Source organism: Peromyscus leucopus, chromosome 6 (genome assembly GCF_004664715.2).
Source record: "Peromyscus leucopus breed LL Stock chromosome 6, UCI_PerLeu_2.1, whole genome shotgun sequence".
In the NCBI taxonomy this organism is placed as follows: Eukaryota; Metazoa; Chordata; class Mammalia; order Rodentia; family Cricetidae; genus Peromyscus; species Peromyscus leucopus.
In genome coordinates, this window is record NC_051068.1 from 102297980 (window position 1) to 102311336 (window position 13357).

The window sequence follows — 13357 nt, forward strand, 5'->3', positions numbered from 1 at the left end:
GTTTGGACCCAAAGTAGCTCAGAAATCACACGTTATTTAGGTTCTTCTTGGGTCAAAACATAATAGATGAGAATATCCCTTTTCTGTAGTAGCTTTACCTTGACATTTTAGATATACTTCTATTATTCACAAACTTATTGTTTCAGGATTTTGAGGAGTGTGTTTAGTTTCTTCTGCATGTTATGAAATTCTGATTGCTTTCATAGGGGGAATAAATGTTTGTTTGAAGTCTTAGAATTCTCAAAAACAGAATTCAACCCTCACTGAACCATCAGGAATATAACCCCAGGACCTTTATCAAGAAAAATTGTTTTTATCCTTTTATCAAATTGGAAACAGCATAGACATCCAAAGCAGTGTGTCATCTCCCTTAGTCTCTGGAACCCCAACTTTCCAAAAACTCCTTTCCAGACCATATCAAAGCTTGAGTTAGCATCTGAACCAGAGAAATCTTGGATTCCCTTGAAGTGTAAACTCTACTTATTTATTTATTTATTTATTTATTTATTTATTTATTTATTTAGTCTTTTTTTCTCTTTGAGACAGGGGCCTGGCTGTCCTGGAACTCAATATATAGACCAGTCTGGCTTTGAACTCAGAGATCCTCCTGTCTCTGCCTCTCAAGCGCTGGGTTAAATGCATGCACCACCACCACACCCAGCCAGCATAGACCCTTTTTATGCGTTAAGTAATATCAACTGAACTGGGAGGTATACAAATCTTTTTTTTAATTCCCCTCTCGCAGGTTGGTTTTTCATTTCCATAGATTCTTTTTTTTTTCTTTTTTTTCATTTTTTTTGTACCTCGGATACCCATGGCTGCCATATACAAGGTCATTTAGACAGAACATGAAAAATTGAGGAAGGAACTCAGGCCATCTTTCCAAGGTGCTCATTAAGAGTTTGCCTGTGTTGAAATACCACCCACATGAAAGTTCTTTCATTGGAAAGTCAACTTGCTTGACTCTTGGAGGAGGGCCCAACTGCTGTCAGATTTCAGTGGGAACGCAGGGAGGTGCAGCAAGCTCAGAACTGGTTCAAGAGGCATCCCACGAGTTTTTTGTTTGTTTGTTTTAATCCATTTGAATTTCTACAGGGTGTTCAGTTATTCTAGTGAGGATAAAAACCCACCTCGAGGAGTGATTTAGGGACAAAGTGGTGTCAGAGAAATCCAAATCTCTTAAGTATATGACTTAACTGTTTTTGTATTATAAACTAATTTCCATTATTATTCACTTCCATTATTGATGACAGAAATGTAAGGGCCAAAAAGCTTCTGCTTGTTTACAACAGGGTGTGTGTGTGTGTGTGTGTGTTGTATGTGTATATGAACATGCAAGTGTGTGTGCCCATGCCCCCACTGCAGAGGCTAGAGGAGGAGGTGTGTGTGTGTGAGTGTGAGTGTGTGTGTGTGTGTGTGTGTGTGTGTGTATGTCTGCCTGTCTGTTGAATGCGTACATGAGCATGCAAGTGTGTGTGCCCATGCCCCCACGGAAGAGGCTAGAGGAGATGTGTGTCATTCTCCATCTTGTGTTTTGTTTATTTTTTGGGGGTTTTGTTGTTGTTGTTGTTTGTTTGTTTTTTGTGTGTTTTGTTTTGTTTTGAGACAGATTTTCCTCATGGAACCTGAAGCTCACAGTAGGTTTCCCAGTAGACTGACTGGCGCTCACAGTAGGTTTCCCAGTAGACTGACTGGCGCTCACAGTAGGTTTCCCAGTAGACTGACTGGCGCTCACAGTAGGTTTCCCAGTAGACTGACTGGTGCTCACAGTAGGTTTCCCAGTAGACTGACTGAAGCTCACAGTAGGTTTCCCAGTAGACTGACTAGCCAGGGAACTCTTGACTTCCACCTGGTTCATGGCCATGTGAGGCTTTTTACATTTGGTGCTGGATATTCAAACTCAGGTCCTCTCTTTTCTTTTGACCTGTCTCCTATTTGGTTCAGTGCCTAGTAATCAGCTCTGGTTTCTCCACCCTGAAAGGACTTAATAAGTACCTGAGAGGAAGGCTTGTACTATGTGATGTACATTAAAATTTATTAAGCAAGGTAACTTCATGCTACCTAGGGATTACTAATTATCTGATAATAAAACATTGTAGTAGCCACATTATTCCCATCCCTGGATGCCTACAGGAAAATAGAGAATTATTGGATTACTCTTGAAGCATCAGGGCACTCACTAATCCATCCTAAATACTGAGTAGGCCAGTAACCAGTCATTGCTCAACCTGACTATAATTGAACCTTTACCAGAGAGGTACTGGTAGGGAAGCCAGTTCTCAATCACTGAAGTAGCCCAGTTTGCCAAACCTTCCAAACAATGGGAAAGTAATTACACTTTTTGAAGCAAGAGTTAATGCTTCAGTAAATGAGTTTCTTACTGAGGGAGTCTGAAGCTTTTTACTCCATATTTTCATACACGTATGTACTGTGCTTTGAATCACATCCATCCCATCACCCCTTTGTCTTCCTTCTACATCCCCTCTTCCCCTTGCAGCCTCCTCCTCCTCTTCATTCCTCTGCTTCTCTCTTTCACCTGACTTTCCCACGTGAGAGAAAGTGCATGGTACTCGACCTTTCGAATCGGCTCCTTTCCCTCGTTTTCAGACATCTGGTTTTGTCCATTTGCCCTGGAAGTGCCAACATTTAGTTCTTTGTGGAAGAACCCCGTTTCCGAAGCATGGTTTGGATTTCATCACAGTGGGTGTCTGTAGTGTACGGTGACCGAGTGGTTTTCTAATCATACTTAAGCAAATGTCATTCTCATCATTGACTATCTGGGACTCACAGTTCATTTCTGCCTTCTCGGTATTAACCATGAACATTTTGCGTCGTCTTGACCAGTGTATACAGTGGCCATCAGCCACTAATATCATCCTTATTCCCTCCCCTGTAGAATGAGGGACTCGACCTCTCCCTGAACTCAGCTTCTCTCAGGTTCCCTGTAATTCTCAAGTTCTGGGCCACTGTTCACCCTGTTTGTCCCGGCTGTTGAACAGACTATTTTCTCAGAGATGGCCTCATAGAGCTTGGGCTGGCCTCGAACTTGTTAAGCAGATGAATGAAGCTGGCTCTGAGCTCTTGGTCCTCCTGCCTCTACTAGATGTTGGGGTTGCTGGTGTGTGCCACCATGTCTTAAATTGCAGAAGTTTTTTTTAAAGAAACATGTAAAAAAGAAAATTGGTTTTGCAAGAACATTAGCAGTGACTTAGAAATAATCCTCATTCTAGAAGTGGGGGAATTACAGAAATAAATAAATGAATCAATCAATAAATAAATAAATAAGCAAAACAAAACAAAAACCAGAAGAACAAAGAGGGAAATTTTATTCTTCCTTGCTTCTGGGGCACATTTTCCTCTGGCTAGAATGATATGATTGTGTAAGGACAGTATTTAACTTGTTGACACATGGTTACAAGTCATTTCAGTTCATAGACCCAACACCAGGACCCGAATTTTTATATATATATATATTGCATGACCAAGAAATAATGATAAGAGATCAGAGCGAGGGCTCAGTGGTTAAGAGCACTTGTTCTTACAGAGGGACCAGGTTCAGTTCTCACCACCCACATGGCTGCTCAGAACTCTGTTTCTCCAGTTCCAGGGGATCCAGCGCCCTCTTCTGGCCTCCCAGACACCAGGCATGCACATGGTGCACATACATACATGCAGGCAAACACTCCTATACTAAAAGGAAAAGAAATCATTTTTAAAAGGAAAACTCCTCCTCAGGGACCATTTTCAGCATTCTCAAAGAAACAAGGAGAGGGGTGAATGAAAGTTTCACAGATCTGGGAGATCCAACAATTGGAGCATGATAGTGTGGGGTGGGTGCAGGTGCCGTGGGCTTTTCACAGTAAAACTCTTTTCTGTTTAGTTACCAGAGGTCACCAAAGGAACTCTTGCTTAGGTGACAGTACATCGATAACCAACCTCCTCTTCTCCTGTAAATTGACTGAGAAGAAGCCGCGGGGCTACTTAACCTCTAAGGCCAGTTCTTCTCTAAAATGGAAGTCATGCTTAAACTGTGAGGTGTGGTGATAGGGTAGTAAGTGATAAGGTCTTTCAGCGGGATGTTGGCCCAGAGGAATTACTGAGTAAATAAGCAGTTCCAGTCACCCGTCACCTTCATAATTAAGAAAAAAAGAATTCCGCTGTTGAATGCTCCCATTGCCTGCATTAATGTTGGATTTTGATTTCTTTTCTTTTCATTTTTTTTTTTAAACAAGTCATTTGCTCAAGTATGGGTTTTGTATGCCTTATGTGTCTTAACTTCATAAGAGTGTAGAAAGAGGGGGTCTCATTCTGTATGATCCAACACCATACCCTGGGCAGATATTAGAGCAAAAATACACTCAAGTGCATGCATTTGTGTGTGAAAGTAGCTCTTGAAAGATTGCCTAGTTATGTTTTCCCATAAAATTATCCTTCTTCTTCCTTCCTTCCTTCCTTCCTTCCTTCCTTCCTTCCTTCCTTCCTTCCTTCCTTCCTTCCTTCCTTCTTCCTTTTTCTTTTCTTTTCTTTTTTAAATGCTCTAAAACAAAGTTGGTTGGAGGAGGACGTGTGTCACAATCCATTTCTGGGTAGTTTGTTCTTCAGTTGTTTGAAATATACTGCTGGGGAAATACACTTCCTTTCAGTGTCCCCAACTGCTCATTCATACTGTGTTTACTGAGGAGCTGTGGTGTCAATGTGCTGTTCTCCCCGCTTCAAAAACTTTGAAAGCACGAGATCCTTCTTCAACATGTATTCACTCAGAGCCGACTCTGTGCCAGGACCATGTGTCCCAACAAGCACTCGCTGTGGTTGCAGGGCTGTAGTTGAACTGATTTCCATGGTGTTTATTTATGGCTTGATTCTGGGATCATGGCTTTACAAGGTGGGACCGCCAAGTAGGTCACTGCATGCGCGTGAGCAGCAGTGTGTCCTGGATAAATGGTAGTGTGCCAGCAGCCAGGGAAGTAATACATGAAGCGTCTTGCATGTTACATTCTTTAGCACATTTTGATTTGCATATTATGTCTTTCAACTTATTCTTTAACCATTTCTCCTTTGGTCTAGTTGTATAGGGGATACCCATGCTAAGAGATAGGTTTCTGTCTCTGGAAGTATGCTTCAACGTTCAAATTATTTAGTAGTAGTCCTCCCCCACCCCACCTGCCCTCCCCTTCTCACTCTCCGTGTGCTTTGGCATCATTAAACCGTATACAGCAGCCAATCAGCAGTTAGTGGGACTTGGAAGTCCTGTCTTACCTGCTGACGTGTTTGTGACAGGCCCCACCCTTCTGTGAATGACAGCGCAGTAGCTCCAACAGTGAACACCCCCCCCCCACCCGCGTTGTCCTCATGTGGGTCTCAAACACTTACACACATATTGTCCATCCTTTGGAAAATACTTACTGCGGAATATTTTGAAATGGGAAATCTTTTTACTTTTTCAGTGTGCAAAGAGGTTTCTGTGTGTTTGCAAGAGAGAAGAGGGGGAGGTGTCGCCCCACTCTCCGTCATCTCTGGTCTTCCTGGTGTCAAACCCCACTTGTTTCCTTTTGCTTGCTTCCCGGGGTATTTTAAAACAAGTTTAGGATACGCTATTTCATTCATAAATATACCTCAGTGTGTATCCATAAGAGATAAATAGCTTTAATATTCTACCTAGCATTTTGATTTTATTACAACTGCTTTTTTACACGTTTGTTTAGAATCTCCCCCCCCCCCTTTTACGTACTTGCATGTGGCTGCTGTGTCCCTCAAGGTGGCTTTAATCTATCTGGTCAACCCCGGATCTTCAGTCAGTACAGCTCACCTAAAGAGATGCCTTCTGTTGTCCTGCAGATGGTTATATCAGAGATGTTTAAGTTCAGCTTGTGTGTGTATGTGTATCTGACAATTTAGCCTTTTTAATTAATGGTAATTTCAAAAGTTAATACTTACATTCTACCAAAACCACGATTCTGCTTTAAATTCACTTACCTAAAAAGAATAGTTCATTCCTCTAGTGAAAAGGTCACTTTTGTACCTCGGTGCCATGTTGAAATTTTTGATCCTAGGGCCTGAAAAGAACATCTGTCTACACTGAATGGTGCTTACTGTGGCATGTTGGCAGCCACAGGATGAATTTGCCCACAGAACACGTCTCCAAGTGGATTCATGTTTCATCGAAGTGAGGCATCTACTCATGAAAATGTCTTTAGGACAGACAGGGCAGCTGTTGTGAAAGGTACTTTAAGACTCCTGTCTCACAAGGCTTGGTCCATTTATTTCTTCCTAGGAAGAAATCTTTCCTGTTTTCTGCACTGTATGCTGCCTTTATATTTGGTGGTCGGCATCTGATGAACAAGCGAGCCAAGTTTGAACTGCGGAAGCCACTAGTGCTCTGGTCGCTGACTCTTGCAGTCTTCAGGTAGGTTGTATTCCTTTCCTTAATCCACCCATTTCCTCAGGGACGTTAGGAGAAAGCAGTCCTTGCATCTTAGTGTATGCCTGACACTTGGGTTTTTAATTCACTATGAACATAGAGTTATGTACAAGAAATGCTTTGTTTCAGTCACGTTGGCCCTGGTGTGCTCAGTCTTCTGTTGGGTGAAGTCTTGAGCCTTCTTTTTCCTGTCCAAGTTGGTCATTCAGTAATCTCAGTCCTCTGTTGGGACTAAACACCACACGCCAATTATGTTGCTCTTGTTGCCTAAACATAAGCGGAAGGCGAAAAGCAAAGACACACAAGTAAGTTGTTAAGTCCATTGGCGAGCAGGACTCGGTGTCACGGTTGTGCTGTTATTAGTACTTAATCTAAAGATGACACCGAGACACAAGGCCAGGACTGGGCATGAGTCTGTGTCAGCATCACCAGACCAGAGAGTGTTGTTGCTCTGCTTCTCCTGAAGGCCCCTCCACTTTCATTCCCTGTGCTCTTGGGCATGTGTTTCTCCAGCCGGTTCTTCCTGTGTGCTTGGCAGAACTCAACAGAGGCTGCGGACACATTCCTTTGGAAGCTTTAAGGAGCATTTCCAGTTTTTAATATTTGGTGGCGTAGGCCATCACAAGGCTGTTTAGCACACAGCTGGAGTCCAGGCAGGTGCCAGAGCTCACCTACAGCACTGACCAAGTCACTTGTTCTGTTTGTGATTTCCTTTGCAAATCCAGCAAAGTTGGTGACTGAGCTGATGGGGCAGAACAGAGGGGACGCGAGACAAAATATATCATCATCTTACAGCTATCCATTTATAGTTTTTTGAATGATATACTAGCATTCTAGCACTAAGGAGAGATGAATGGTCTCATTGAAAGCCTCATTAGTCACCGACAGCTTATTAGGATCACTCATGAAGAGGGGTTTCCCATGGAGCTCCAGGAGCTGCTGCACAGTGCATCCCATTGGCTGCCTGCATGTGAAACCCCAGTTACTACAGGCCCCACTTTTTATTTCGCTGGACTTAGGGAGGCAGAGCATATGAGGAGCTTAAGGAATGTCGTGGGACTGTCGCTGAAGACTTCCAGCTCCTTTTCTGCTAACTTGTGATTCTCTGATAAGAATCTGCTCTTTCTCCTTTGTACTTATACTTCCGGTTGACTGTGCATGTCCAACCTAAAGAATTTTTATACTGGGGGAGGGGGTTGTCTCCATATTCTAAAGAGGACTTTTAGAAAAATTGGTTTTTCATTATTGCCCCAAACCTTTGCCCTTTGCTGTTCTGTAACCCATAAAACAGAGTACAGTACAGTGATGCTCCATGTACAGTGATGCTCCATGTACAGTGATGCTCCATGTCAGTGATGCTCTATGTACAGTGATGCTCCATGTCAGTGATGCTCCATGTACAGTGATGCTCTATGTACAGTGGTGCTCCATGTACAGTGGTGCTCCATGTCAGTAATTCTCCATGTCAGTGATGCTCCATGTGCAGTGGTGCTCCATATCAGTGATGCTCCTGTACAGTGTGTTGCTATGCTCCTGTCAGTGATGCTCCATGTCAGTGATGCTCCATGTCAGTGATGCTCCATGTCAGTGATGCTCCATGTCAGTGATGCTCCATGTCAGTGATGCTCCATGTCAGTGATGCTCCATGTCAGTGATGCTCCATGTCAGTGATGCTCCATGTACAGTGATGCTCCATGTGCAGTGATGCTCCATGTACAGTGATGCTCCATGTGCAGTGATGCTCCATGAAAGTGATGCTCCATGAAAGTGATGCTCTATGTGCAGTGATGCTCCATGTGCAGTTGTGCTCCTCCATGTCAGTGATGCTCCATGCACCCAGGACCCTGCTTAATACATAATTAGCTCTCTGTACACCTGACTTTCCCCTTAGCCACACATTATTTGGAAGTTATACAGGCTGAAGCAGTTCTGTGAGAACTAAAAGGCCAGGGCTGTTTTCAAAGAAACGAACACAGTACCATTTCCTCACCTAAATTACTGTTAAATTTTTCTTTGTTAAATCTTCAAATTTTGCTGTGCAGTCATGGCGAACACCTGTGGTCTCAGCACTTGGGAGGCAGAGGCAGGAAGGATTTCTGTGAGTTCAAGGTCAGCCTAGTCTACAGAGCAAGTTTCAGAACAGCTAGGGCAGTTACACAGAGAAACCCTGTCTAAAAAAAGAAAGAAAAAGAAAAAACAACCTTCAAGTTTTTCTAGTTGACTTAGAGTTTCCTTTTTATATTTCTTTTATAAAAACCTGGACCAAAATAAGGTCTGTGTATTTTCATTAAACCTCCAGATTTCGTTGTCTCTCTCCTCCTTCCTCTCCCCATTCAATGCATCTGTTAAGGAAACCGCACCCTTCACTCTGTAGACTTTATCCCGTAAAATTTCCCCTACACTGGATTTTGTTTGATTTCACTCTTTGAAACCCTGAGTGTCTTGTAATTTAGTAGGTATAGCTCAAATGTTGATTATATTCATGTTTAATATTTCACAAAACTTTCTATAAGAATTTTACCTTCACAGTGTCTTAGTTAGGGTTTCTACTGCTGTGAAGAGATGCCATGACCATGGCAACTCTTACAAAGGGAAGCATTTAACTGGGGCTTGCTTACAGTTCAGAGGTTTAGTTTCATCATTCTCAGTGGCGGGAAGCATGACAGCGAGCATGCAGGCAGACATGTGCTGGAGAGGTAACTGAGAGTTCTCCATCCAGATTGGCAGGAAGAGAGAGTGAACCACTGGATCTGGCTTGAGCATCTGAAATCTCAACATCCACACCCCCAATGACACACTTCCTCCAACAAGGCCATACCACCCCCTACAAGGCCACAGTCCTCAAAAGTGCCACTCCTTATGGGCACTATTATGGGGCCATTTCCATTCAAATCACCACAATCAGTAATCTGAAATGCATTCATTTTTCCCTTATCTTGAAGTATGTGGTATGGTTATAATAACAAAGCAAGATATCTTGAGGTGTTTAAAAAAAATATTGTTCAATAATGTACTTACAAAGTTCCTGTATATCATTCATTAATAAATCTAGAAAAGTATGTCTTAGCAAGGGCAAAGGAGACATACTTTTATTTATTAAATACCTACTGTTTACTAGAAAAAAAAGGGCAAAATTTCAGTGATGAAAACCCGGTTTTAGTGGACCCGGTAATTTCAAAATTTAAACTTTTTTTTTTTTTCTGTGATGCATTATCGTATTCAGAACAAAGCAGATTTTCCTCACCCTTCATTCCTGAAGCATTGAATAGTCAAGATGAGGGAGAACAGCACACGAGTTGTTTCAGAGGTTGAGTCAGGACTGATACCGTCTTCATTCAAGATAAATATGAAGTATTTATGTTTCCTAGTAGCAAAATGAATGACCAAGTATAAAAGCTCAATGCATCCTAGGAGCCAAAGCCCACTGCCATTGAAAAACTAATTCCTGCTTGTCTAGCGCTCCTGGTTCTTCTGGCTTTCAGCCTGCAGGAAGGACACCTGCTGGCATTGTCATAACTGAAGACAACAACATCTTGTCTGAAGAATAACTTGCTTTGTTTTCTTTGAGTCCAAGTAGGTGTTTAATAGTCCTTTTCTAACATTAGTCAAGGAAATTAAGGACGGCTATTTACTAACAACTGTTTTATAGCCCTTTACAAAAGGGGATAAGACATGCTGAATCTAGAAACAAAAGGATTTTGAGTTTTTCCAGCAAAGTAGTTATTAGATTAATTAAGTAAATTCACAGTGTGGTCTTGTGGCAGGATATCTTTATTTTTATTTTTTTAAAGCCCTAGAATGGGAGAGATTTCCAGCTGCTATGGGAGGAATTTTCCGAATAGAACTCAGGAAGACGTCACCTGCTCTGCAGATGGCACATGGGCTCTGATCAGTGTGGACAGGTTGCTGTCTTGTGATGGGCACTGACCTGCAGGTCGCTCTCCTGTTAAAGACCCCGATTCACACAATCTGGACAAAGCTACTCGGCTGTGTCTTCACAGAGAGCAGCCTCCAATTGTAGCCTCTCTCTTCCAGGTATTACAGGTTACAACCTTTGCTGGCCTGTTACTGGGAACGCTAGCCAGTAGTTGTAGTTGTTTTTGTTGTTGTTGTTATTACCAATACTACCACTAAGTTATCTGATAGCTTTTTACATTTTAATTTCTAGTTTTACAAGTAGTCTCTGTTCATAAAAAAAAATGAAAAGAAAAAAACCACACATACAAATTCTTTACCCACAGATATTTACTCTCTATTTCGATGACTGCTCTTCCAATAATTTGACATTACACTTGGGATTCTTTTGTCACAACTTAAAAATCTCTGTAACAGAATATTTGATTTGGACAACGACATGACTTCATAACGACATAAGACAGTGTGACTCTCAAGGTGCTTTTTGTCTTCCTGAGATGTTAGTATGTGAGTCACTCATGCCTTAGGTTTCTCACACTGGGCTGAAGAGGAGCATGCATTTTCTAAAGGAGATTACATGGTAGCATAGTATGGATTTACAACTGTATAGTTCGTTAGTGGTTGTTTGGAATTAAGATTGAGCAAGGGATTATGATGCCTATGAATTTCTTGTGTTAGCTCATGAATCCATAAAAAAATCTTGCTTGTCAGTGTTTTTTTGGAGAGAGAGAGAGAGAGAGAGTAAGAGGAGGGAGGGGATTTGAATTTCTTCAGAAGCATCACACCAAAGGGGTAAATTTTTGTGAGACTGAATAATTCTGTAATCTGAAATATACCAGATGAGACAGACATTTGTCATTAATCTGAAGCAATTGTGGTTGTCTGTCAGTGGGCAGAAGAAAACATAAAATGAGTAACATGGGTGGAATGTAGATATTCCTATGGAGGAGATCCTTCTTAGCAAATAGAGAAGCAAATGGAGCTCTGAGATGAACCTTCCTTATTCCAGGAGCCCACATGTTCCCAGGGTATGGATGTGAGGAGAAGACCATCAGTGGAATCTTTGGCAATATAGAAACATTGCTGGTTCATACTATGGTTCTCGTGTTACATCACTAAAAACCTTCCCGAATACAGTGCCTTTCCTGTGTGAAATGATATTTGCAGGCCACGGATGAGCCCGTTCTTAACAGCTCTTTCATGAAAGCTTTCAACTTGTTTTCTCTACATTTCCAAATAGCGTTTGACTGGGGTGGTGCTGTGATATTGATAGGTTCCTGGATCTCACTGGACTTGGCGCTGACCTAGGAAGCATGAGGTTTTCCCCTCGTAACCGGCAATTCTTTTTGCCAGTCCTACCGCTGGATGGATTTGCTTAGTTAATGGCGAGCTCTCTTAGTTAGGAATTCATTGCCTACCATTTGTTGCAGAAAATTTACAAGTGAAAATTGGTGCAGGCTGTCTGATCCCTTCTTGTTCTCACTTATACCTAAATTGCTGTACTTGCCTGAGGCTCTGATATATGAACAACCCCCACTGAATTCATTGCTATTTCAGATAGTTCTCATAGTTTTCAGAGTCCTAAGATTTAGAATCAGGTGCGTATAATTTAAATGATTGGTTTTTTAAAAGAATATTTCATTGTCTGCACAGTACAAATTGCTAATATAATAAAGCAATGCATTTCTTTTATCCTCTCAATGATACAGTGGTGTACAGCTAAGTTTTCTCTCCTTCTCACCACGCACATCTCAGGGATGTGAGAAAGCAGCCACAACGTAACAGAGGGTGTGCTCAGGAGATGTAAGTAGCCAGGAGGGCTTGTTCAGTGATGCCAAACTTTTGTATTCACAAGGTCTGGAGTAGAAATTATCAGTTCATAACTAATAAAATAATCAGCAATGATTTGAAGACATTAGAATCGTAAGACATTCAGAGGTATCTTACGTGAGATGCTGTATTTGGCTTCTCTGAAAGCATTTAGCTTCCAGTTAATCCTTATACTAGCTTGATTAAATAAATATCGAGAACAATGCCTCAGAACATGAGAGAGATGAGCTAAGAGGATGCATCTAAAGGGCCAGCGTTTTTCTGGACTCGGAGGGCTCTGGGGGATTCCACCGGACCTCCTGGCTCTTTGCCACCTCACATATTTTTTATGAGACCAAACCCATTTTTCATCACATCCAGAAGTAAAGGAATCACGCCTGAGTGTCTTCTAACCTACCAGTTGACACCTAAGAGTGTACATATAATTTTTTTGGTTTTGACGACATACATATCTCCTTAAGTTGATAATTTGAGTTCATGCAAAGTCAAGAAGAAAAGCATATTCTCATGATCTGTATCTCAGCTTAAAATGTCTTTGTCTGCTCCCTGCCTCTCTGCCTGACTGGTGGCCATTCCTCTGGGCCTCCCTCCACCTGCCCTTGTAATGCCTTTGATATTGCTCCCTTCACATTCATACAGGGAAGATAACAGGTCGGGGTTGTAAAGTCAGCTCACAATCAGGGGTGTCCGCTTTCTTCAGGGTGTCCAGAGGAGCCACCTCCTCTGGTCCTGGCTGGAAGAGCAGCGTCGCTCTTTATCCTCCATTTCCAACTGGGCCCCAGCAGAGTGTGATGTTAATAACATCTGGCTTCTATGTATATCTAGGTGGGCAGCACATCTTGCTGTTATTATGTGGCATCCTTGGGGGTAGAATGCGAAGCTGTGGGGCACAGATTACATCTTTAAAGAATATGCGTGTGATGTCAAGTTCACGCTTGTAATCTCCCTTACTCTTAGAGACTGAGGGTGGTTGAAAGTTCCAGACTCTGGGCAGCATAGCAAGACACTGCCTGAGAGGGAAGAGGAAGGAGGACTTATGCTTAGTGGAAATAGGAATAGAGGATGTCCTGCTTTTGAAAATGTTTTATTACTCCACACAGCCTAACCTCCCTCCCCACGCCACCATATTATTTATTTTCAGTGGGAAAATCTAATCTCAAGAGGTTCAGAAAACTCACAGGAAAATCTAATCAA

At 42.1% G+C, this 13357-nt stretch overlaps 1 protein-coding gene across 3 annotated transcripts in view; it reads left to right on the forward strand.

Moving 5' to 3' along the window:
* Elovl6 (ELOVL fatty acid elongase 6) overlaps positions 1-13357 on the forward strand; it is a 108500-nt gene that overhangs the window by 68679 nt on the left and 26464 nt on the right. For all 3 annotated transcript variants that reach the window (XM_028856655.2, XM_028856649.2, XM_028856643.2), the window contains one exon: positions 6272-6403. In XM_028856655.2, coding sequence (XP_028712488.1) covers positions 6272-6403 — 132 coding nt within the window. The remainder of the gene's footprint in view (positions 1-6271; positions 6404-13357) is intronic.